The sequence below is a fragment of the Python bivittatus genome, unplaced genomic scaffold, assembly GCF_059951505.1.
Source record: "Python bivittatus isolate LINGU-HERP-01145 unplaced genomic scaffold, Pbiv_v1 ctg000010_np1212, whole genome shotgun sequence".
NCBI classification, from domain to species: Eukaryota; Metazoa; Chordata; class Lepidosauria; order Squamata; family Pythonidae; genus Python; species Python bivittatus.
This window is the reverse complement of record NW_028277029.1, coordinates 638,553-664,625: the sequence shown is the minus strand read 5'-3', so window position 1 is coordinate 664,625 and position 26,073 is coordinate 638,553. Positions and strand designations below refer to the sequence as shown.

At 46.2% G+C, this 26,073-nt stretch overlaps 1 protein-coding gene across 1 annotated transcript in view; it reads left to right on the top strand.

The window, feature by feature from the left end:
- ANO2 (anoctamin 2) overlaps positions 1-24,370 on the top strand; it is a 123,940-nt gene extending 99,570 nt beyond the window's left edge. The window contains exons 18-26 of the mRNA XM_088142953.1: positions 468-579; positions 1,771-1,828; positions 4,245-4,345; positions 6,192-6,340; positions 12,255-12,407; positions 12,534-12,586; positions 13,857-14,038; positions 21,218-21,323; positions 22,752-24,370. Coding sequence (XP_087999079.1) covers positions 468-579; positions 1,771-1,828; positions 4,245-4,345; positions 6,192-6,340; positions 12,255-12,407; positions 12,534-12,586; positions 13,857-14,038; positions 21,218-21,323; positions 22,752-23,033 — 1,196 coding nt within the window. The 3' untranslated portion in view covers positions 23,034-24,370. The remainder of the gene's footprint in view (positions 1-467; positions 580-1,770; positions 1,829-4,244; positions 4,346-6,191; positions 6,341-12,254; positions 12,408-12,533; positions 12,587-13,856; positions 14,039-21,217; positions 21,324-22,751) is intronic.
- The last annotated feature ends 1,703 nt before the right edge of the window (positions 24,371-26,073 follow it).

Here is a 26,073-nt window from a genome sequence, read left to right as displayed (position 1 = left end):
TAGAAAGGACGTTGCGCTTGGAAACGGAAGCATCCTTGGCTGAAACTGGAAAAATAAAAAATGAAAGCTGAGAGACAGTCACAGCTCGCTCAGGATGAGTTGCAGGACCACCACCACTTAGCTGCAGGCCCACGTGGTCCTTAACCAGGTCCGAGGATTCTCTGGGCTTCCCAATGTCAAACCAGATTTGAAGCCAGCAATGAATCTTGTATGGGTTATCAACCACAAGTCAGGTCTTATTTAAGGCTGGTGTCAAGAAACTTCCATTCCCTGCAAAATCTTTTCGCAGAAATGAAATGAAATTATGGCTCTCTCTGAGTGACAGAATATGGCTTTGCTGGGTCAGAATATGACTTTTCTAAATCCAGAATATATTTTTCCAGAAACTGCAGAACGACAGTTTGTTTGTATCACTGACATGAGTACTACTTAGCAAGACTTCTTTCCTTCTGTTTTCTTCATGGCAGAGGTACCGAAAACAGAAAAAACATTTGAGGAGCGGTTAATTCTGAAGGCCTTCCTGCTGAAATTTGTTAATTCCTACGCACCCATTTTTTACGTGGCTTTTTTTAAGGGAAGGTAAGTTGAGTCAGATGGATGAGCACGCCGATTCTACTCCGTGGCCCCTTCCCGATTTGTTATGGTCATGATTGTTTTAGCCCGCGATGCTGCGTGCTTTTAACTGCTTTTATAGGATTAGCCTTTGGGAGCTGCCCAGAGCCTATGTGAATGGCGGCTGTAGTAAGCCTAAGTAAATAGATAACATCTACCCACATTGTAACGTTTAACAGTATCAGTAAAACAGATGCGGCACATCCTGATCTCGCCCTTCTTTCACAGCGTGGCGGAAGGAGGGAGGAATCGCTTGGAGGAGCTGCACTGACTCAAAGGCGCACACGCACACACAGCCCCTTGCAGATGCTCTTTAGCAGGGGGGGTTGGATCCCTCCTAGCCCCCCGGGATAAGGGAAACCTTTCCCTTTCCATCCGCTGCTGAATTCCTGGCATCAGCTTCCCAAGGACATGAAATGGGCACGGAGTTTCTGTGCCGGGCAGAAGCGAAGCGACTGCCTTTGTTCTCGGTGCCAGATGTCTTGGGAGGTCTGGAAATGTCACAAAGCGGGTGTGTGGCCGTGCTCAACTCCTTATTTTTGTTTTACGGGCAGCCCCACTAGAGGCCTGTGCGGGGGAGCTACAGGGGTCCTGAGATTTCCAGGGAGGGGCTCCGCTTTTGAGGATGGGCTTTTTCCTCTCCTTGGAGGAGGGGCCCTGCCTGAAGCGGGTTTCCAAACCGTTCAAGGTCTGGCTTCCTCTGCAGACCATCTCTGAAATCATGCCCCTCGTCCTCCTCAAATGAGCGACGTGATTTCTGCAGACTCTCAGCCACAGAAACAGGACTGGAAGCCCCAGGTGGCCCTGGGAAGTGATGGGTGAACCTGTAAAAAGGGTAGAATTAAAAAAAAAAAATCATTACAAAATTTCCCCAGGGGTTTCCACCTGCAGATGGCCCTGTTTCCCCACAATTTTTGCTTGCAAAGAATTAAGGCTTTGCAGGCCTCTTTCCCCAGTTGAAATAACTGCTAGGATGAACAGAAGGACGTGGCCAACCTTGTACTGTTTTTCTTTAAACATATATATATAGAGAGAGAGAGAGAGACAGAGAGACAGAGGGAAAGAGAGTTCTTTTAATGGTTTGCTGTGAATGAATCATGGTGAATCATGGTGCTTTTCTCTGTTGCTGGTTTCACCTCCGTATCTGTCTGTCCTCAGGTTCGTCGGCCGTCCTGGCCAATACGTGTACATGTTTGCTGGTTACCGAATGGAAGAGGTAATTGCCCATATATATCTTCTACACGGGACATATTTTAAAAAAAAATCAATCAGAATTTTTATGGCTCTGCTGTGACTATAATTTCCAATCCTGAGGAGCAGCAGTATGTTTCCAGTGTAATGTTAGAAGCACCACTGGAGTTAAAGACCACTCCAAGAAATTGATTGACAGTAGACTCAGGACCAAAACAGCTCTCCATTTCTGCACACCATCTCTGGCTTCTCCAGGTCTGCTTCAGCAAGCAAAGCTGTCGCCATGTGCAAAGCAGAGCACACATTAGAAACAACTGATCTCCACAGAGGAGAGGGAGAGGCAGGAGGCATTAAGACGATCTGCCCTAAGGGCTTTATGGATCCTGTTGGACGCCAGCAAGGACTTGGAGAGTTTTCCTGCAAGAGTCGCGACTCTTACTGGAGTCCGTGGCCAGAGCAGCCTTTGTTCAGCTTTGGCCAGTTTAAAAGTTACAGCCCTTTAAGAGCAGGAGGCGTGCCCTCGTGGCTTCATGACTAGACTGCTGCAATGTGCTTTACTTAGGGCTGCCCTGGAAAACTTCCTGGAAACCACAGTTGGTGCAGAATGGTGGGTGAGAGCAAACTCTAGAAAAGCAAGAGTGATATTGCAGGCATGACCAGTAGGCTTCTGAGTCCAATTCGAGGGGGTGGCAATGACCTGGAAAGCCCTTCGTGGCTGGGGTCCAGGCTACCTCAGGGGCTACATGAGAGGAGATGCCGAGGGATCCCTGTTCTTAAGAAGCCTGGAAAGTGGCCCTGTCCCTGTGGAATGATTCCCCCACTGCCACCATCCCCTCCCCCTGAGATCCAGAGGTCCCCAATTTTGCAAATGTCTAGGAAAATCCCAAAGAACTTCCAATAAGCCTTTAACAGCTCCTTTTAATTTGCTGTGTTTATATATTATGTTTTTAATGATTGCGTTTCAATTTTAGAAATGTTTAAATATGCGAGCCAGCCTGAATAGTTTTAAAGTAGGTGGGATATAAAGGAGGTAACTAACTAAATAAACAAACATATTTTTGGGTTGTGGAAAACATTTCATTACAACACTTTGAAACTTGGTTAAACGGCCATTCTAAGTTGAGAGGCTGTAGTTTCAAGTGCAAAGTAGGCTGTTTTGGGTTGTTTTGCACTCAAGAAGCAGTCTCCCACTCAAAATGGGACATTCTGTGAATTTTGAAAAGAAACATACTTCCCTACAAAATATTTTCCACTTCGCTACAGAATAGTTCTATTCCTCCTAAAGTTTCGAATTTGTTATGGTGTAGTGGTTAAGGCACTGGGCTAGAAACGGGGAGACCGAGAGTCCTAATCCCACCTTGGGCACGAGGCCAGCTGGGCGACCTTGGGCCAGTCTGTCTCCCTCAGCCCTAGGAAGAAGGAGGCCAGGGCAAACCACTTCTGAGATCATGCCCAGAGTCCCCCATTGGGGGGAGATGGGCGGGGGAGAAATCCAAATAAAAATAAAACTGCAGGGACTTGTCCAGGCAGTCATCAGGAGTCAACACTGACTCAAAGGCACATGCACGCACGCACACACACACACACACACAAAGTTTTGAATGATCCATCTGTAATAAGACACACCCTGCAAAGGCCTTCCCATAGCTTGGAGGCATCAGCAGGGGGAGATCTTTATTGCTAGTAGAGTAATGTAGCAGAATCTGGAAAGCTTGCCAAAACAATTCCTCAGATCAACTTATACCTAGAGTAATTAAGGCAGAGTCACTCTGAGTCTCCCTCCCTTTCCCCTGGACTTGAGGAATCTTTTCTGCAATGGTCTTGCTTCCTCCTCTGTGTTTCCAGGGTCTGTTAGATGTTCCATCACAGACACATAAAATAGGGAAAGGTCTTTAATCTTATGGTTTCAGCTGCCATTTTTATCTTTTTTACCCCTTCCTCCCCATGGATACCCTTGCTGTGGCTTAACTGCTGCCACCTCCAATCAATCACTTTGAGGATCCAGAAGGACTCCAGTATCTTGCGCTCTTCCTTCCTTTTCAGCCTGCTAAAATGACTAGAAGAAATGTCCAATGTACGTTCTCAAGTTTCAGTTAGTAGTAAACTCAGAAGTGCTGGTCTCAGGCAGAAGGGGTTTGGAAAAGGAGGCTGATATCCCACCTTCTTCTTCAAAAGGAGGCTGATATCCCACCTTCTTCTTCATGGAGTTAGCCATGACTAGTAGACTCAACTTATCTGAAATCTTGAGTAACTCAGATAGGTCCAATCTGGAGTTGCTTGTTGAACTGAGGAAGCTGCACATTCTAGGTTTTGCCCCCCAGAGAGTTCTCTGGAAGGCCAGAGCATCCAGACCCTTCGCGCACTCTCCTCCAGTCCCAAGCGGCAAGGAGGCTGGTGGGCCTGACTCTCGTGCCTCCCGGTGTGCTTCTCTTTCACTGCAGTGTGCTCCTGGAGGGTGCCTGATGGAACTCTGCATCCAGCTGAGCATCATCATGTTGGGGAAGCAGCTGATTCAGAACAATATCTTTGAAATAGGCGTCCCGTACGTATTTCAATGGCTCTCTCTTTTCTGTGCTGCGAGACTGGGAGCATTAGTGTGCAGTGTGGGGGGCCCTCTTGGGGGTTCAGAGGCCTGAACCATTTGCTGCCCCCAGTGATACTGGAAAACAAAATAAGGCACCCAGAAAGAGGAAGAGAAAGGGAGGTGTCGGAACTAATGTTTACCCTTTATCCGAAATCACAAGGGAAAAGATTTTAAGCAAGGTGCCATGAGTCAGGTAAAGACTAACTCGTGTCTGGAGTCAGCAGTGAGGGTGGGAAAATAAAACAGATGCAAGGTTGGGAGTGCTCCGGGTCCAGAGAGCCTACAGGTAGTCCTCGACCTATGACCATTCGTTCAGTGACCATTCAAAGTTCCAGTGGCGCTGAACAAATGGTGGTTATGACCAGTCCTCAGAGTCCTGGCTGTCCCAGCAGTCACATGATTGCAATCTGGGTGCATGATTGTCATTTGCAACCTTCCCTGCCAACTTCCCACAAGCAAAGTCAGTGGGGAAGTCAGCAGGGAAGGTCGCAAGACACTGGTGCAATTTTCCCCTCTTCACGCACCCCTCATAGCCCTCTGTGCTCACACCATGCCAGCCACTCATGCATCCTTGTGCACCTCACCAATCACACATCCCTTCGCACCCTCCCCCACCCGGCAGCAGCCATTTACCTGCTTGCTGGCCTGGGACTTGCAACTTCCCGCCGGCTTCCCCACTGATTTTGGTTGTGGGAAGCCGGCAGGAAGTTGCCTCGCCTAATGACCATGGGATTTGGTTAACAATGGCAACCAGGACTACAGGGATTGCAGTCGCTAAGTGATGTAGTCCCGCTTTATGACTGCACTACTTAGCGACAGAAATTCTGGTCCCAATTGCTGGCATAAGTCAAGGACTACCTGTACTTTGCTATTAAGTCTGGAGAGGCCATCTGAAGCTCCTGCAAGATCACCAACTATGGTCCTTCCTGGATTAGAATAGCTTTGCCCAGTGAACCAAGCATTTTGTTGCCTCCTGTTGTGATCACTATCACTCTGGAAAGACAACCTGGCAATGCTGGTGTTTAGTTATTGAGCGGCCTCCAAGTTGGGAGTCATACCACATCTATTCCCCACCAACTGCCCTGGCTGCTTATTCACTTCCAGACATACTCCAGAGCATGGCAACTTGCTTACTTGGGGCCAAGTCCTTCCAGGAACGTCTCTCCCATGTGCAGCATCTGAGCTTTTCAGATCTCTGGAGAAGGGGCCTTCCTCAAGATGCCAATGATGGGCGTTGTCCCAAAGGCAGCTACCTATACGATTGCCCCGAGAACAGGCTCTCATGGTGGAGCCTCCTGTTGATGAGGCAGCTTCCAAGACTGTTCTGCCAATAATTTCAGCTGCCCTCCTTCACCCACCCACCTCGTCTCCTTGGGGTAGCCGCTTCACAGTACAATATATGCACCCAAACCCTTGTGAGCCTCCTCCTGGAATCCTCAAGAGAGGAGCGGTTATGACTATAAAAATATATTATTTTCATGAACTGGTCTCCTCTGAGCAAACTGATTTAATTTCTTGAGATGTTCCAAAAGAGAAAACAGCATGTGAGGAACCTGAGTAAAGTGTATTTCCTTACTGGAAGACATTTCAGAAAGGACATCGGCATCAGTGGATTAGAAAAGAACAGAAAAGCTGGGGTTTCTAGTCCCAAACGGTAAGAATTAGCCTGTATCCGTGGTGCCAGATGGCTCTCAGAGAGAGAGGGGGGGAGAGAGCGCAAAGTTCTGTCATTTTACAAAGTCCCTTAAAAATATAATTATTTTCACTGTAATTGAATTGATGGCGTGCTCTTTTACTTTCCCAGGAAACTAAAGAAACTGTTCCGTAAGCTGAAGGATGAAAGGCCAGAGAAGAAGGAAAGCCCTTCGGATGCATCTAAGCAGCCTCAGCAGTGGGAGCTGGACTACGTCTTGGAGCCATTCACGGGGCTGACCCCAGAATACATGGAAATGAGTAAGGCCGGGGCAGCCCCTAATCCCCATTCTCTCTCCCTCAAAGGCTGCTCATGTAAGATTTAAGACATGCCGGACTTCCTCCGGTTGATAACTCTCCCCTGCCAGGCTGGCGTGGTGCATCCTGCTGTTTGCAATTCGCAGCCAGAGCATGGCTCTGCTTGAGACGCATCTCCCCGAGCCGGGAGGCTACGAGCTCATACAGGCAGAAGGTGCCGCTCGTTTGATTCTGTGGGGCGATGTGTGATGGAATGGAATTATGAAGGCCGGGCTCAGGGAGATAAACATTTTCTTAGCTTGCCGCGGGAGCGTGGGAGTTACAAGAGGATGAGACTGGCACCTCCCTGAAGAATTCACAATGTTGTGGCTGGAGGACTTTGGGAACTGGGGTTTGAGTCTGGGAAGATTGATGTCAGGCCTAGCCCAAGGAACTCCAAGAGGCAATGCAAATTCAGTTCAGCTATGTTTATTAGCTACAACCTCTAGCAAGAATCTTCCCAGACTCAAACCCCAGGTCCCAAGTCAGCCAGCCACAACATTGTGAATTCCTCAGGGAGGTGCCAGTCTCATCCTCTTGTAACTCCCACGCTCCTCCGGCAAGCTAAGAAAATGTTTATCTCCCTGAGCCCGGCCTTCATAATTCCATTCCATCACACGATGGCCTTGCATCCACCTCGGCGCATTGTTGAGGAGGGAGGCTTTGATCTGTGGGGTGACTGTGGATGTTCCTCCCAAGGGAGCACGAACAGCCGCTTGAGCTTCTCTGGCCCTGTGAGCGAGGGAGAGGCAGCGCAGCATGAGCTGGGTCCGTTCTGCGGTCCGTGCTAAAAAATACCTGCCCGTTTCTTTTCATTCTATTTTTTACAGAATTAAAATTCTGAATATGTTTAAAAACAGATTCCTGAGATACTTTTCAGATGAAAATTACTGCAGAGGGAATTTTAATGTTATGTTTCAGCAGCGGAGGGTCTTGTTACAAATATAATTCAAGTTTTTATTTTGTTTGGACATAATAACCCCTTTTTGTGTGGAACTGTCAGAAACGTGTGTCTTTTGATGGCACATCCTTTCCTTCCTTTGTGTGGACAGCTTTTTGGCCAGAAGAAGGCAAGGAGGTGTGGCATTCTGTGGTGTCGTCTGTGCCACAGCGAAGCCAGTTTGGCAGATGCTGCAAATCGTCTCCTGTGGAAACCCCTGGCAGACTTCCTTGACTACATGTTCTACACATGGGACTTCGTGCTGTTTTCAGGGCAAATCCACACTAATGATCCTCCATCAGTTTAGAAAAAGTTCTCTTCAGGTAGTTTATGCTGGCAGGCGTTGATTTCACCTGGCAGCTGCCTGAATCAGTGTTAATGGCCTGAGCTCTCCAAAACTGGGAGATGGTTTAAGTCCACAATCCTTCTGGGCATCAGCAGGAAAACAGCAAGGGAAGGACCTCTTGAGGACAAGGAACCTGCTACTTGGCCTCCATGGGAGCATCCTGATCCCTCTGGCAGAAGGCCAGCTTATATCTTTCTATGGCATTCTTATTTCTTTCCTTGGCTTTCTCTGCTATCCATAAGAAGATAAACTCATGCCCCCAATTTTCATCTTGTTTATATTATACTAGATGCTATACTATACTGTAGGGTAAACAACTAATTACTCCTTTTCCCTTTGATTCTGGGCTTTGATCATTCTAATTTAGAGTGATCCCATTTTAAAAACAGCGGAAGATGTCTAGATGCAAAGGATTATCAGTTATCTAAACAGAGGGGTTTCCCAAAAAACTCACTTTTCCTTGGAAGTTGAAGGAAAAAGATGCACCTCCTAAATGCCACAGATATGTTCATGGTGTGTGTTATTTCAGTTTAAGTTGGTGTTGACCATCTGTTTGTTGATGGTAAGAACGGATCACCAACCCTGCAGGTTGCCCCAGCTGCCCCATATATGGAGACCTTCTAGGTCAAGGAGGTGCAGCCTGAGGCCCTGGATTGCATGTGGGCTCCAGAAATTTCCAAAATTTGTTAAAAATGAGGTCTCCTTTGAGTCACATTGATGACAGTGTAGACCAGCTGATCCCCTGGCTCTGAGAATCCTGGTGAGGAGGTCCCCCATCCAAGGACCCACCTGGCCCGACTCTTCTTAGCCTCTGAGCCAGACAAAATCAGTCAGGTGCTGCAATCCGATTACTCAGTTATAGTTTGCAGTATCTGTACTGTATTTAATTTTAATCCAATTTAATGCAATGCACACACCTTTTTTTCCTGACTCCCTGTAGGGAACCATGGAGTTGGTCTTGGGGAAACTACTCAGAAGCCATTACAGAAACAGGAAGGGCAGAAGCCTTCCTTAAGCCCTGGGAAAGGAGATAGTATTAGGAAGAGGCTCAGGCTGGCTCCCCCCTGACTCAGTGGGATAGAAGAGGAAGAGGAGGGAAAACAGTCAGGCTTGCCAGATTCTGCTACTAGAGCATAGTTCTAGTCTTCTTGTGGAGTTTATTTCCTGATCTTGACAACCTTGAAGGCCTGACACACACACACACACACACACACACACACACCATGACTTGAGAGAGTGCAGCCTCTGGCATGGCACTGAATTCTTCCTCCTGGAAAAAATAATTTTTGCAGCTACATCACGCCGCTGGCTCACACTCAACTTGTGGCCCATGAGGACACCCAGATCTATATCACATGAACAAGCCTGGTATCCCCCATCCTATCCTTGTGCTTCATTTTTCCTTCCCAGAGGCAGAAAGTGACATTTATCCCTATTCCATTCCATCTGATGGAAACCTGTCTAGATCTTTTAACGATCCCCTGAGCTCCCCCATCCAAGTCATTGATAAAAATGTGGAACAGCAGAGGTCCTAGAGAGGGTCTGGGCCCTCCATTCAATACTCCCCTCCAGGCTGAAGCAAGCCATTCATGAACTCTCTTGGTGTTCCACTCAGCCAGCTGTGAGTCCAGTTAACACGTTCTGTAATAGCTTCCTATCAATTTGATGCATTTTCACTGATATTTTAGAATTAGGGAAGTATGTGACTTGGGGGGAACCAGAAAATTCTATCTTTTGTTAACCTAACAAAATAATTATTTGTACTTTCATCTTAATCACTTAATTAACTTCAAGGGTTTCTTGCAAGCTAAAAACCATAGAGACGTAAGCGACTGGGAAAGGCAAATGGGGAAGTTCATAGCATGCGTGGTGCACACTAGACATAGAGTAGCCACTGAGAGCTGTGATAGTGCCTTTGAACCTTGAAATAAATACATCTAAATTGAAGAAGAGTGGACTTAAACACTTTATGTTATAGGCTGCTTTATTTTAAAAGTGAGATTTAAGTTGATTTAAACTATCAGGTTTCACATCAAATGTGACAATGAATCTCAACTTTCCAGAAACTTCATCCCATATTTGGGAATTTGCTTATAACCGAAGTTCATAGGCATGACACGGCTAGCTTGGTTGCTTTGCTGAAGACAAGAATGAAACTACATATGCGTAAAAGATTGGCCTCTTGCAGGACAGAGAAAGCAGAGCCTATATACATTTTTGCTCCAAAGTTTTCTAGGCCTCTTTGTCTTGTTGAATCGGTGCAAAGTTGGCCCTTCTCTTCCTGGCCTTGAGACCTCTTTTAATGCTGACATAGTAGTTCTGTCTTATCTGGGAATCACTGATTCCTGGCTTACCAGCTTCATTCTGTATACAGGTTGTAAATAAGTAACTATGTTAATCACAACCAATATTATCCCTCATCCAGCTGTCATTTCCAAAAGTGACGTCTACTTAAAATGCAAAGAATCTATTTTTTCCAGTTCGTTTTCTTCCTTCTGCCATCCAGCACATCTCAGATGAGACTCAAGGTCAAGTATCACAGAAATACGCCAGGGATCTTTTATAAGAGTAAAATATGACACAATTAATTCTTTCCTCTTGGAGACAGTGAGATTGTCCTTCTTACAAACATTAAGCAAAGGCAGAATTAGTTTCAGTATCTCTAAATCCAACAGGATTAATTTTAAAGATATGGAAATGTTTTCCCCAAAGCAGGAGAATCATCAAAATCTCCTCACACTCAGACACCAACAAATGAAACATCCTTAAAGTGAGAACCACATTCCTCAGTAATCTTCATGACGTTGTTGGATTTGAAACTTTTGTTTCGGGGCAGCGTGTGGAGGCATGTTGTATACATTAATTACTACTAAAAATTACACGGGAAATAATTGCTGGCAATAATTTCAAAGGTTTCTGGGCTACAAAATAGAGAGCTTTCTCTACAAATGAGAAGTAATAAAACAGTGTTGTGATGAAACTAAAGGCCTTGGGGCTGATAAACATTGTGTTGACTTGTCACTTCAGATCTGGCCTCTAGGACAGAAGGAGAACAGTGCAAGAAAATTTAAGATTCCTCCATAGCTGGTCAAGCATTAGAGTCTTCCGATTGTTTGTTATCAGTGACCTAATCCAAAACTCATTAAATTTAATCTGTATGATTTTGCTTTAGAATAATACAACAAAATAATAAGATAATTATTTTAATCTTTATTATCTTCACTGTTAAAATGATTTTATTATTATAGGGTTAATCACATTATATCAAAATGCATCTATATCTGACATGGGAAAATGCACAGAAATTGATTGTTTGCAAAGTAGAGGAAATACCGCCTGCTGTGCTCAGGTGACTTCTCTTCTGTCTTGGAGCTCCTTGCAGCCTTCTTTGGCCCAAAGTGTTGTTGGCATCTAGGATGACCTCTTGGCTCAAGGTCTTATCAGTCTCCACACAGGCTTGAACCCAACACACTGGCTGCACTTGCATAGTAGGATAACCCAAACTTCTGAAGACCTTGAATGGCCCTACCTTGGTTCTTCCCACCAGTGGAAGAGGTGAAATTACTTCCTACAGTTCTGTCTGTGATTTGTTTTGCATGACATGAAAACCAGGAACTCTGGATCTTTTCCTCCCCCAAGATCAGAGTTGGGAGTCATGAAGAAACAGTGGGTTTGAACCCTGGCCTGTTAAGGGTTTTCCAGGTCACATGTGACACCAAACCAACCAGATGCTTCTGTACTTTGTTCAGCTGCTTCCTAAGGGGAGCCAGCAGGACCTGCACACTTCCTGTAAGGAACTCGGAATTCAGCTTAGCATGACTGTTCAAACGCATCCAGTTTCTCAGCCTTATCCCCAATTTCCAGTCTATGCATTTAACGTGTCTCTGCACACTAGAGAAGAATACCATGATTTGCTCTTTTTGATCCATCCAGAGGTCTCCAAGAAAAAGCTTTAAATTTTATTGGACTGGACCAAAAGCATTGCACTATTCCTTAGTGTTCCCTTCCATTGTGAAGGGTGCAAGCAGGTGGCGGCACCGTGCCGGTCCTTGCCTGACCTTGAACACTTCTGCAGGGCTAGACCCAGTTAGTATTGGGTCAGGAAACCTCCAGGATACGCTGGGTCTGTAGGCTGGCCTGAGAAGTTGAAAGAGCATCTGGGAAGAAGGGAATGACAAACCCCTGTCAAAAAACCCTGCATGCCCGTCTCTGTGTCGTCACGAGGCATCTTGTTCTCGGCTTCCATTCAGGGCTAGAGATCTGTTTCGCCTCAAGGCCTTCGTTGCTTCCTTGTGAGAGCCCACCCAAACCTAAAGAAGGGCCCTTTCCTCAGACACCAGTGCTGGAAGTGTGTCAAGCCATGATGTTGCAAGGGACGGAGGGAAAGAGACGGAGACTTCTGCCACCCACCACTTCTCATTCCCTGAGATGTGCTTGTTTATTCCATCTATCTGCTGAGACCAGAACGTAAATTCGAGTTGCTGAATGCACCTTCTCTAGAAGTAGATACTTGCCACTTTAAACGCTTACATCTACTGTGGCCATTTATCCCTCCGCTCATATCCCTCTGCTCCTCCTTCCTTGTCTTCTAGTCATACAGTTCGGCTTTGTCACACTCTTCGTGGCCTCCTTTCCTCTGGCTCCGGTGTTCGCCTTGCTGAACAACGTCATTGAAGTTCGGCTTGATGCCAAAAAGTTTGTGGCTGAGCTGAGAAGGCCTGATACCGTAAGAGCAAAGGATATAGGTATGTGGTTTTTTTTAAAATTAAGAAAAAGCATGTTGAAATAGTTAAGATAAAGATGATGATACTCAGAATTTGCTTAGCCAGAACTGGAATGAGATCTTAACAGAGTTTTATGCTTTCTTACAGGAATTTGGTTTAATATTTTGAGTGGCATTGGAAAATTCTCAGTTATAATTAATGTGAGTATTGGTTTCAAGCTTACTGATGCAATATAAGAAATGTGATACAATCAGTCAAATATAACTTTATGTTCATTTTTATTCTAAAAATGTTGTGTGCCAGTATAAAATCTTTGTTGATACCTCAGTACATAATTTTTAAAAGCTTTTTCTCATAAATCTAATCTATCCGATGGAGCCAAATTCTTTGGAAATCTCAGCTGAGTTCTCTGAAATATATAACTCATATATTCTCATGAAATATATAACTGGTGATCTTATTCATAAATACCGTAGTCCATCTTTTCTTTTTTGATAGCCCAATTGACAGCATATTGGATATTTGCCAGCATAAGAAGTGTTGCAGGTATAACGGATATTCTCATCACAGTCCAGGCTTTGGGGAGGGGCGGGGGTGTAAAAAGCCCCAGGACGGTGTTTCTCAACCTTGGGAACTTTAAGATGTGTGGACTTCAACTCCCAGAATTCCCCATAAAACAAAGACTCTGTCCTTGGATAATACCCAGCACCAGACGGGCTCGTTTTCTCATCATTTGGCCAAGCTCCTCAGCAACAATTTCTGTCTTTTCCTTCATCGTAGATCCAGAGAACCAGCCCAGGAAAAGCTCAGCCCTCCCTTCCAACTGGGAAGTGACCTTCCTGTTATGCAGGAACTAAATCAAATATTGCTTCCATTCCATTCCATCCCATAGCTTTGTAGAGCTTGTCCTCTTTGCACCCCTAAAAATGAGCTGAATAGAGTTCAGAGTCTGACATTTTGATTAGGAGTACTGGATTCCCATTAATCACTCAATGATTATTAATTATTCAAAACCACCTTCCTCAGCTGATCCTGTTTTTGAGACTAATCGTAATTTTTTATCTGGTGATGCAAATAGCTTCTGGCCCCTTATGTACAAGGTGAGGTGCTAATATCTCTTCTCCCCAGTGATACTACACTTAGTCTATGTGGATGAGAGTAGGGGGAACTTACCTAGATGCCCAGTAGAAGACAGCGCCCAAACCTTGTTGCCATCTAGTGGCTGTCCAGTGTTTTGCACGGCAGATTGGGTCCCCTGACCCACCACTAAACTCCTGTTCCCATTAAACGGCCAAAATCTTTGGTCATCCTCCAGGTTCGGGCAGATGAGGCGTTTCTGGTGGGATACGATCTCATAGCCACTTAGGGCCTTCTCTAGAAATTCCTCTGGCAACGTTCTCCTCAGCGAAGGTATCTCCATACCTTGCACCCTTTGCAGATTCCTGTGGAAATGACTTCTTTTTCTTCCAGGCCTTTGTCATTTCAGTCACTTCGGATTTCATTCCACGCCTTGTCTACCAATACGCGTACAGTCACAATGGAACCATGCACGGCTTCATCAATCACACCCTCTCGTACTTCAATGTCAGTGACTTTAAGTCTGGAACCCAACCAGAACACTCACCATTTGAAGAGGAGGTTTCTTTTTGCAGGTAAAACTGCTGCTTTTCATTCCACTTCTTATGAATGTCAAACTTCTGGTAAGATCAATCCTGCTGCAGATGTGCAGACCTTCAGACAATGGGATTTGTCCTACTGATGGTCGAAGAAGGCAGTTTTAGGGACCAATGGTTTTGTGATTTTTTATTTTTTATTTTTTTTTGAAATTCAAAAGCAATCTTCACCAGACTGGAAAAAGCAGGGGCTACATAATAAAATTATAGAAGGTGGTTGAAGAACCTCTTGTGTTTTCGATTAACTTCTTGAGAGCCCAACAGCTTTGCTGGACTCTGAGGGCCTTTTTTCCCCTTCTGGTGCTTCCTACTTGGACTATGTGATAAAGTCACTGTCTTCTAGGTAACTAACTCCCTCATTTGCCTTTTAAATAGATTTTGTGGATACCTGATTAAAATGTCACTGGGCACACATTCACCCACATCCTCCAGTGTCAGAAAGCCACATCTCTAAGTGTGTCTGGAGGCAGCCATGCTCCCGTGTGCAGACATGCTATCAACACATGATAGAGGGAACACCTGGCCATTTCACACACTGTAGCTAGGGTGGAATTGTTTGATTTTAAAGAACCATAACATGTTAGGACAAATATCTTTTAGCCCAAAGAAGAAACTCTTTCTTTGCTTTAAAACAGAACAATACAATTTAATTCAGAATAAATGAATAAAACAGTTGGAAAACAGCCTAAAGAATAGATAATTGAGTTGTAATAAATTGGGGGAAAGGGTACATTTTAAAGCCAAAGGAGTGTTTCTCTCCCCCCTCCCCCCAACCAGCCATGTGACTCCCCAGCCCCCGGCCTGCACGGCAGCCAAAGGACTGGTTTTGGAGCATTTCCCAGCTCAACAAGAACTGGTTGGTTCCAGACGGCTCTTCACCTGCTGTTGAGAAGCAGCCATAGGTAGCTGTCTCCCAACTCTTCAGTGAAGCGAGGGAAGACTCGGGCTCAGCAGCTGCCCAGACTCCAGCAAGCTTAGGATCTGGGGCAGAACATTTTTCCAGCCGTGGACACAGGTGTCCATTAGCAGACACCTTGCCAACCACTGCCAATGTCGAAGGGAGCTCGTGGGCTCCTCTTCACTGTTCAGACGCAGCTCACAGCTACTCCGGGGCTCTGCCATCTTGCTCTTCTGCCTGGCCAGCCAGCCCTGGTGGCCACCACTGTTGCTGCTCATGCGGGGGGCAGATGTTTGTTGTTTGGAAGGGAATATGAGTTTATTGCTGGCTGAAAACAACATACCGCTGGGCCTGGATTGTTTCCATCCAAAAGTTCTTAAAGTACATAATCAGGTGTGCCTCTGATTCATCTGCAACTTGGGTCTTAATGCACAGTAGACCAGGTTTCCCTTCCTCAAAGCAAAATGGATACATAGGAGCCTTCTATGTTCTCCTTCTAGGATTCAGTGAAGCTCTTCATCTGTCTTCTGGGAGTCTGGGATGGAGAAGGGAGTGGCATAAGGTGTATATATGTGTATGTGTGTGTGCACGCGTGTGTATAAAATAGAAAAAGCCATTGAGGACTGATCTGTCCTCAAGTTAGAAGGACATAGTGTTGCAGGAAGCACTGAACCGTGTCTCTGATGACAGGATGAAAAATGACCAACGCACGTTTTTTGCTTCTAGTGAAGAAAAGGGTAAACTTTCTGCCCTGCAGACGAGCCGGGACAAATAGCACTGTGGTTCCGGCACAAGGGAAGCAGAGCAGAAGGATCCCAATGTGCCTCCTCTTGAACCACGAATGGGCCCTCGGGAGAAGCGTAAGGCCCCAGAGCTTGCTTGCTCCCCTGTTCTCTCCAGAGAGAAGAACCTGCTTGCTCAGAGAGATGTGTGGTGGGGGGGGAGGTTTGTGGATTAGGAACAGCCCCCTCCCTGAAAATCCTTCTGGTGGAGCAAGGGATTTTCTTTCTTTCTTTCTTTCTTTCTTTCTTTCTTTCTTTCTTTCTTTCTTTCTTTCTTTCTTTCTTTCTTTCTTTCTTGTTTCCTTCCTTCCTTCCTTCCTTCCTTCCTTCCTTCCTTCCTTCCTTCCTTCCTTCCTTCCTTCCTTCTTTCTTTTCTTTTCTTTTCTTTTCTTTTCTTTTCTTTTCTTTTCTTTTAAAAATTTGCTATGAGAGACACACAAGGGTGTCCGCAGAGTGAGATCAAAAATGTCACAATGGTGCAATTGAAGCTCCACACTTTTTATAGGCTGCGTGGGATGCACACAAAGAGCAGAAAGAGCCCTGGCCGCACCGTCATGGCTGCCAACTTGACTTTCTGGACCGCACTCTGCAGACACCCCTAGAGATACATCTTCCGCACTCTGTGTGTAATGTGTGAAAATGGCTGCACGCGCGTGGGTCTGCGATGGGGGGCTGTCTCTGGCTTTGGCCCCGCCCACATTTTGCTGCTGGGCCCCTGGATGGAGCCTCAGAGAAGAAAAGGTGCCTGGTCTAATTCAGATAGGTCCTTGCCTGCGGAGCTAGGCACGCCCACCCTGGAAAACAGGTTGGGGAGACGGCTGCCCCTTTTGTTCTTGGATCCGTGCGATCTGACCAGTGCGGGCAGACTTCGGCAACCCGCCTTTTCCCCCACCCCGGAGATTAAGCTGTCTTCCTCACAAAGTTCAAACCCTCCCGACGACGCATTCTTGGAATAGGCCGGGCGGCGCTTTGCGCCCTCTCCTCGGTCCTCTGGTATTCGTCCTAAATAAACATTGCAGCGGCACTTATCTGTGGCATGCGATTAGCCATGACGCATCCCCCCGAGGCAACCTCGAAGTACATTTAGCTCAAAGCAAACCCAGCCCGACACGCTTCTCACTTCGAAACTGTCCGTGTGCGGACCCGTGGAGCAGTGCGTGGGGCGGGAACATGGGTGTTTTCCTCTGCTCTCACACGTTATTCAGCAGCTTGCCACGCTTCACGAAATGCTTCAGCCGGCCTCGGCCGACGTGTTTCGTTTCTCGCAGGCTGAGATTGTATTTTGAGCCCACACTTTTAACACAGGCCCTGGCGGTCCCATAAAGCGCTCATTTATAGAAACGAAAAAGCAACAGATGTGCTTAAACCTTTCATGTTAAATCAGTGAAACATAAAAATGTTGAATTATTCAGATGATAACGATATTGACATTGGATTATACATTTCCATCTGTGAAGTCACGCTAATAACCATTGGCCTCACCTGAATATTTACTTTTCAGAGAAGCATCCTTTAATCAAGTTTATTTAAAGAGTTCAACAGTTCATGGAAATCAACATGACTTAAATTGTAAGACTTCTCGAACAATGCAGATCTTTCTATTCCTCCAGCCAGTCACAAATATGAAAAAAGTACATTCGTGGACACAGAAAACATTATTAGTTTATTGACTGGTAAGATTTTTATCCTGCCTTACCTGCAGGAGTGGCTCACGTGGCACCTCTCCTCCCATTTTCCTCCGCCACAGTGGTCCTGTGGGGCAGATTGGCTGAGAGACAGCGGCTGTCCCAAAGCCGCTCAGTGAACTTCTCCAGCAAGGGGAGACAGGAACCCGGCTCTCCCCCGCCCTGGTCCAGAGTCTTGCGTGGGAGGGTTCATTCAATTTACAGGATTCGACGGCAGGGCCTGCATGAAGCCTTGCTACTTGTTTTTATTGCATGGGTTACTAGATTTTTTATAGCAACACCTTCATGTGATTTGTCAGGAATTCCCCGTTTTAGAATAGAGTCCCATGTCCTGATCCTGTCTACGCCAGCCTTTCCCAGTCTGCCGCCTCCAGACTTACGGACTTCAGCTCCCAGAATGCACAGCAGTGGTCGTGCTGGCTGGATGACTCCAAAGTTGGGGAGATTTAGTTGACATGACCTCATAGCGGCTCTTCAGGATTTTGGACAGGAGTCTCTCCTGGCCCAGGAATTAGATCTGCGATTTTCTGCCTGCGGAGCAGAGGCATCAATGCGATACGCCCTTCCTTTCAACTAGGAATCGTTGGCTTCTAGGGAAAGCAGGAATGGAGCCTGTGCAGAGTGTTTTTGGCTGGTGGGATGGTTTTTTGGCTTGTTTGTTTTTGCAAATAGGATGGGGAGGATGCATAACTTGGCTGGATCTGGTTCTCACTGTATTTCATATTGTCGATCAGCCCCCCTTTTTCACCTATTAACATAATACTACTTTTATATTAACTGGATTTATACTACCCAGATGATCTTGGAATTGTGTTTACTTCTGGAACTACAGATTTTATATGCATTTAATTTTTTAAGAACTCCTAAAAGTGTCAGAGGACAGGTCTACCGTTTTCGATCTTCCTGGTGCCCAAGCAGCATCTTGAGAAATGGACATGATGAGTCTTTGCCTTCTTGTTCAGTGGATAAAAGCAGCAATATCTAGACCGTGGCTAAAAGCCTCCAAGGGCGCAGCCCAAGAGATACAGAGCCAGCCTTTTTACATTTGCAGCCTGGGTGGGAGACCGGGGGACGCACGGCTGTCCCAGTGGAGGGAACCTATTTCTCTCCTGTTGGTGACTGGCCAGGATGGTTGCCACCGTCCCATGGAACGATATGATTTTATCTGGGAATAGCACCATACTCTCAACCTTCCTAGTCTTCATCCGTTTTTTCAACCACTCCAGAATCACGCTAAACTTCTCTTTATGTGGAACTGAACTTTCCGCCATCAGAGAGATTTTGACCTCCTTCCATTGAGTGGGGTGGTGGCCCATGGGTTTCTTAAGGCTGCCACCAAGGAAATTTGTGTAAAGGAAATTTTATTATGCTAAGCAGACGAAGTTGCACAGTTTTCTTGGTGCTGCTGCCCTTCATTTACCACCATCGTGTTCATATTTATGTAATATTTTCCAGTTTCTTCCTTGCCCGTGCAACAAAAGACTCATTCTGTCTTACTTTGGGCTACATCTGCACTACCTGCTAATTGTGGAACACTTAGTTTTCTCACACCCACGTACCTGCAGTTCCGCAATGCCACAATAATATACACTCTGTCCTTTTTCCACTGTTGTCCTGTGTCCTTATGCAATGAACAGAGAAGCTGTTTCAAGCATTCACTATTGAGCTTTCCATGGGTGGAATCCAAAAGTTGTGTTTTGGGTGGCGGTCATATCAGGCAGGAGAGGTAGTGAACTGTCAGCCCTCTGGGCCAACCTGCCTTTCTTACGCTTCACCATCCAGTTTTGCCTCTTGGCAAACGTAGGATTTTCATGTGGCACATAATCTGATAACGCCTACCTTTTTTCTATACATTGGAGATTTTTCTGTTGTCTGAAAGTTCAGAGAAGGTTACCATTTCTTAAACCACGCAGAGCCTTTCCACTAGTCTCAATTTTTTTTCTTGGTTATGCAAAACCCAAGCTAGGTCTTCCAGCTTCTTCACAGCTTGCAAATGTTTAGCGCTCCTTCTTCTGCAACGGCCTCTTCCACAATCATTCTGAATGTCTTCTAACTTCCTCGTGTTGGTTGAGAAGCTCCGAGAAGGCAACAACAATCCATTTTTATCTGCTGCCACGGGCTGGAGACTAGGGCCACATGATGCTGCATTTGCTGGGGCTCTTCTGACCTTGGTGGCTATTAGTACCGTGGGGCACCTGTAACAGGTTTAGGTATCTCTCCAAGCTTCGCCCCTGAATCTTCGCCTAACTTCACGAGGGTATGTCTGCCCTCTAGGCAGCCCCCAGTGTATCCCCCCTTGTTCCTAACCATGGAACTGGCATGTCTTGGCAACATCTGCCGTTTCTTCTGCAGCCTGGAATGGCAGGCCCACTTGAAGGGGGTTGCACTGTATGCAACTGCATTGCCCTCACCAGAAATGCCCCCCCAAGCTGAGTAGCAGTTGGGGTGGGCTGTGGATAAGCGATCCCAGGGTAGGAAAGTGAAGAACTACAGCTGCCTGCTCCTCTATCCAAGAACACCCCTCATACTTATCTCAAGATGATGGGACTTTCACCTGGGCAGGTCCACACATAGCCTACGGTGGTTCAGTCTGTTTATTGGCCTTACTTAACCTTTCCTTCTTCCTGGGAGCTATGCACCCCGTCTCCTTTATGATTCCCATTTGTAGTACCCTCAGGAACCCATCCTGAGCACTAACGCCTCTGCACCTGCCAGCAATTCAGAGGAGGGGGGCAGCCAGACAGAGAAGGCTGCACCAACAAGAGGCACAGAGCCTAACCCCCACCCCCCCACCCCCATTGGTCTTTTCCCTCTAGACTGGAAGGGACTCCAGAGCCCAAGAAAGAAACGAGGACCTGAAATGGTAGAGGTCCCCTCAGCTGCAGCAGAACAAGAGATGGGGATGGGGGGAGTGCCAGAAGAGAGCCCAATTTCCATGGAGGTGAGAAACATCCCTTCCTACTGCTCTGGAACAGGTAGAAGAAGGTGTGGTTTCTGCTCCTTCCAGATGCACAGAAGGGGAAGAGGGACAGGGAGATGAGAAACCAGTCTCTCGTCTTTGTCCATGGAAGTATACTTTTACGTCTGCTTTTGCCTATTGAGACAAGCCAGTGAACCATTTCCAAGAGGGCTGGACTAGATAAGCTGCAGCCCTGCTAATGGGTGGGGGTCATTCTCCAGCAGAGGCTGGAATCGCCTGCATGCAAAGAGGTCTTGTGAAGCTCAACAGCTTCCTGCTCACGTCAGGACACTGTTTCAAAGCCACGAAGGTCTAGGAAGAGGAGCTTGCTGCTGCTGCTGCTGCTGCTGCTGCTGCTGCTCCTGCTCCTGCTCCTGCTGCTGCGATGGTGGCTGTGGGGCCTCCAGTATAGAAGTCCTCCTGCTTATCCGTTCATCTGATGGTGCTAAGTACTGTATTTCTGAGGCTAATGCGTTCTTCGTTTGTTTGGCTTTTAAATAAATGTTTGAAGAAATTGCTATGAATGCTATGGTAATTGCCTGGCTGCGGTTGTTTATGGCAAGCACGGATAGCTGAAATACATGCTCACACGGCTTTGCGGTTCTGTGGCTCACGAGCCTGAGACAGCGGGTGCCACACCCAGAGGAGCAATTCTATTCTGTCCAGACTGATGGTTTCTGGATTTATTCCCCATCACGCTCCTTGGAGCAGACCAGTCTTGTAAATGTATGATCACTGAATAACAATTAAACTAGGAAATTGAACTTTTCTGAGTAAGGAAGAATGGGTATTGCTCTTCAAGATATTGTTTAATGCACTGGTTTCATATTACAGGTTTAAGGATTACAGAGAACCACCATGGTCTGAAAACCCGTATGAATTCTCTAAGCAGTATTGGTCGGTTTTATCTGCCCGTCTGGCATTTGTCATTATTTTTCAGGTAAACGTTTTCTCTCTTGTGTTACTTTTCCTTTGAATGCCATATGTTTAGAACTTCCTGCACACTGCGCCTGAGCAAAGTCTTGGGCCACTGGACAGCAAGGGTAAGTTCTCCCTAAAACGTCCCGATCAGTTCTTCAACCAACAACACATTGTTGAGCGTGGAAGAACAGGAGTGAAGATGAAAGGAGTTCCTTTCTTGTTTTCAGTTGGTTTCAAATTGCCAAAGAGGATAGTTGATCTTTTTCAACATCTGGCACATTCATCTGAATGTCTAAGAGGAGTCCAGCATCCAGCATCTGTTTGAATGGCAGGATGGGGCTAACCAGCTCAAGGCTTCTGAGTTAGGAACCTACTACATCTGAACACCTTCATCCAAAGGAGTGTCACTCTGGTGTTTACGATAATATGACACCAATTCTTCGGCATTTACCGCCTTGATTGCTTCACAATTAGTTCTTTCTCCTGGATGTTACCTTTCATTCTCTAAAACCATCCAGATTAAGACATAGAGTAGCCATTAAAATACCATTAGAAAGGAGGAAATGACAAAAGTAAGGAAGACCCCATGAGGAGTGACTTCTTTTTGCAGCTAAATGCTCCTCTGATTGGAAAAAATATTTAACAACAAAGGGTAATGTTAGAAGTTCACTCAGCAAACATAAACAGACTGTCCCATTTGCACACGTGCACATACATTTCTCACTCACACACGCAGACAGCTCTTCCTCACTCTCACTCTTCTACCCATCTGGATTTCTGAGCATTTTTACCAACAGGTCATATGGCATTAGCCCTCCCAGGAATAAACTCTTTATATTTGCACTGGAAGCTGCCCAGAGGAAGAAGAAAGGCGGGATGCTTCTGTCAGGACTTGGCCATTTGCCTTAATAACCCCTTTCCTGCCCAGGCTCTTCTTCCTCATCACCATCCTGAGGCCTCAGAGACCAGCCAAGTCCATCTCCCCTTTGGGGCTCCTACTGCCTCGGAGCCACCACCCACAAACCCTACCCTATGTCACATGGAGCCCCAGCAACACCTTCTAGTCACTGGGAAGACCTGATCATCTGGCAGAAAAAAGGCCCTTCCACACTTTTCCTGAGAACAGCCCAAGCTGCTGGTTGGTGATGACCGCATCTCTGATAACAGCAGCAAACATAATAATGTGCAGCCCTGTTTCGGGGGGCGGGGGAGCAATGCTAGAAAAAAGCCCTCAGGAGGTCCTGTAGATCCCATGCTTGCCTCTGGAGTTGTCAGTTTGCGGGTTCTTATGAACGACAGTGTTTCCAGGATGTTGCCTAACTGTTGCCTAAAGCTAAAAGCATTTAAGTTAGTAAAATTGGAGTGATCTGATAGGCCTCAGCAGCTGGTGCTCTGTGTTCTCCCGCCAGCTGTGATCCACCTCTGCTCTCTTCTTCTTCCTTGGCAGAATCTGGTCATGTTCCTCAGCGTACTTGTTGACTGGATGATCCCAGACATCCCCAAGGATATCAGTGAGCAGATCAAGAAGGAGAAGAGTGTGCTGGTGGATTTCTTTCTGAAGGAGGAGCATGAGAAACTGAAACTGATAGAAAACTTTATCGCACGGGACAAACAAAGGAGCTGGAGTGAGACGAGAAGGAAGAGGAGTCGAGCGGCCAGTTTCTCCCAGTTCAACCGAAGTCGTCGCGGCAGCTTTACATCTCTTAGTTCAAAGCACAGCGATGTATGATCCGTATTTGGACCACAGAGAGCCTGCCTGCGTACTCATCCGCTTCCTCCAAGGAACTATGAGAGCTGTAGTAACATAAAGGGGGGTTGGGGTCTTTAGCCAAAGATCCCCATTACTCACACAAGGAAGCGGTGACCCACTGGGCTGCTATAAAGCCCTTAGTAGAGCTATGCCCTAAGAGAAAGGACCGTCCTTAGGAACGAAATCTAATAACTGTGTACCTGTTGCGTGATCTCACCTGGAATGAGGGGGTTGGTGGCTGGGAGGAGGAGAGCTGATAGAGGTCTAGTTCAGCAGAAAGTGGTTTTCAGAACCGTATCTAGGTTACAAACGCCTGTGAGTTTAATCGGGTTAAGTCCCATGGCTCACAGCCCCAGGACTTATAGTTTGGTGGGAATGCTGATGCCAGCAATCGCTAATTTTTGTGATAAAATTATTATAGCTTCCTAAAAATGAAAGTGCTGTTAAATCAGTTAAAGTTATAACATAGACTAGGAGCGAACTCCCCAAATATGGTTGCAGTTGGCAGGTTTGTTATTTTAAAGTTCACTTGAGGTGGACGCGTGTCTCTTACTTGCCCTGTCCCTGACGGAAAGTCTTCCACCCACCCACCCACCCACCTGAGTCTGGCTGCTCAGCTGGATGGAAAGAGGCGGCGCTGCCAGAAGGAGTGAAAGGATCCTGCCTTTTGTCGCTTCTGAAATGCTGTTGGGGGTGGCGGGGGGGGGGGGGGGAGAAAATACTGGATTCTTCCTTGACTGACTTGGAGTGACCTTTGCTATTGGGTGACCACCCTCTGCTCCCATCGGAGCACCTTGAGGGTCAGGTGAGGGACCTTGAGAGCGTGTCCGTGTTTCCCGTCATCCATCCTTAGAGGCTTTAAGCAGTTCTGGGTCTTTTTCATCTTGCGACTGACCCACGGTCTGTATTTCCTTTAATGGGAAAGGGGAGTGAGCACGTCTGTTGTATCTTCCCCCCCACTCCGCCTCTGACAGTTGGCTTCAATCTATTTATGAAGGGACCTGGTTTTTCCTTCCTTATCATCTCTTCCTTTTGCACAACACCATAAACTTGTTTGAAATTTCCTACCAGAATCAAGCTTACTGTAGGATCGACTTTTGCTCTAAATGTCATTATGTCACAAATTATATTCTGATGCAAAACAAACTAAAAGGCTAAGGGCACAATAAAAAACGAGTTTTAAACGCATGTAACTCAAAACTCCTGGCAGTGATTTCTGTTAACTTTGCCACAATTCCTCCATTTACATTGTTCTACATTTTCTAAAAATAGTATCTTGGATCAAAAAAACAAAGATGCTTTAACCATTTATTCGTGCTTTTCTATGCTAGGGTCCCAAATAATGCTGCGGAGTCCTGACAAGCTGGGATTAGTTACCACCAGCCAACCCTGCAGCTATCTTAGGAGCAGGGACTGTTTCTTCCAGGTGGGTCACAGGCCCTCGCAACCTAACAGAGACGAACTTGGCTCTCCCAAATATAGAAAATAATGTTGATCAGCATCTCCTCCACCTGGCTGGTTCCGCAATCAGAGCTATAACACGTAACAGTGACACACACAATTCTGCATTCCCAGGACCTTTCTTCAGGGAGCGGCATTCAGCGTAGATCCCTGTGGAGCATCTTCTGGGTGCGACAAAACTGGTTTTGAGCGAGCCCTTGGCCTCTGCTACATGCTGTCTTCAGAGTACAGGAGTGCTACCTGCTAGCCCTTCTCTGGGCACTGCTGCTCAGTGGTGGGAGCAGACCGAGCTCCAGTTCACAGAGGTTCCTAATTCCATCAGAGGATGTGGCATTGTGTCGTTTCCTAGGAGGCTGACTGCACAGAAGTGGCGACAGAGCTTATGATTTTACTGACTGTGTAAAAGGGGACAGTGTTTATGCACAGATGTGCACAAACACAGAGTCAAGGGCCTTTGGCTATTCCCACAGCTTCCTGAGCCGTATTCTCACTTCGTTTCCTCAGATGCCTGAAGTTTATACGGAGGGAAGGATCATCAAAGGCCACAAAATCCAAGAACTGGGCCCATGGCTTTTTAATTCAGGGGTCATAATTCTTTTTGGGGGGGGGCGGGGGTAAATGTGTTTGTATGTGTGTAAAAGAGAGAGATACGACAATTAGAACAATATATCCAACAAAGTAGGATTTAGTTTACGACAACCACAAAGTAAAATCTCTTAGGTGATCCATGGGACTTTAGACCATTGGCGCTGAATAACAAGCTGATACTAAATATTAGCATTTTACTCCCTATTCATGCAAAGCTCACTCCAGTCCCTGGAGCGGTCATCTGGCTGAAACTAACTCATTGTTGACTGTTTTATGCCCTTGGGCAACACACTTGAGATGGCTAAAAAAAATCGTTCCCTGGGAACAGTCGTCCTGGGGGTGGAGAGGCTCCTGAAGCAGAAATTTCTCAGCATCATCACCAAATTCCCACTGCTGGAATCTGAATGGGGGAGGGAGATGCCATGCCATCTGAAATGTTCTGAACGTCTGTGCTGTATAGATGTCCAAAGAATATACTAAATAAATGGGTAATGTAGGATGAAATGACACACGATGACAGGAGTTTTGAAATGTAATACCTCTTAGTGATCTCCTGGGACTTATCTCCATCTCTCCAAACATTTTATACCTCTTCTTCAGTGAACATATAAGGTAATGTATCGGTCAGACCTAAGGCTCAGAGCACGAGAAGATGTAATAATGTTGTTATTAAGAAAGTTAAATAAGGTAAAAACAGAGTTCAGAAAGTCATTTGAAAATGGTGAGACGTCTCTTCTTTCACACAGCAGACATACATGGTGCTAGCACCATTCATGAGATTTACTGACATGCATCAACTCCTATTTGCCACCTTGCAACCTACATATGGAACCTACCTGTAATTTCATAAGGCCGAAACTGCAAAAGAGATTTCTACCCTGCACTTTATGGGTCCCATTGCTAGTCTCAGGTATCTGATGGGTGTAAGAGGTGCCTTAATGATGCTCCACGTCAGATGGGCTATGAGGGG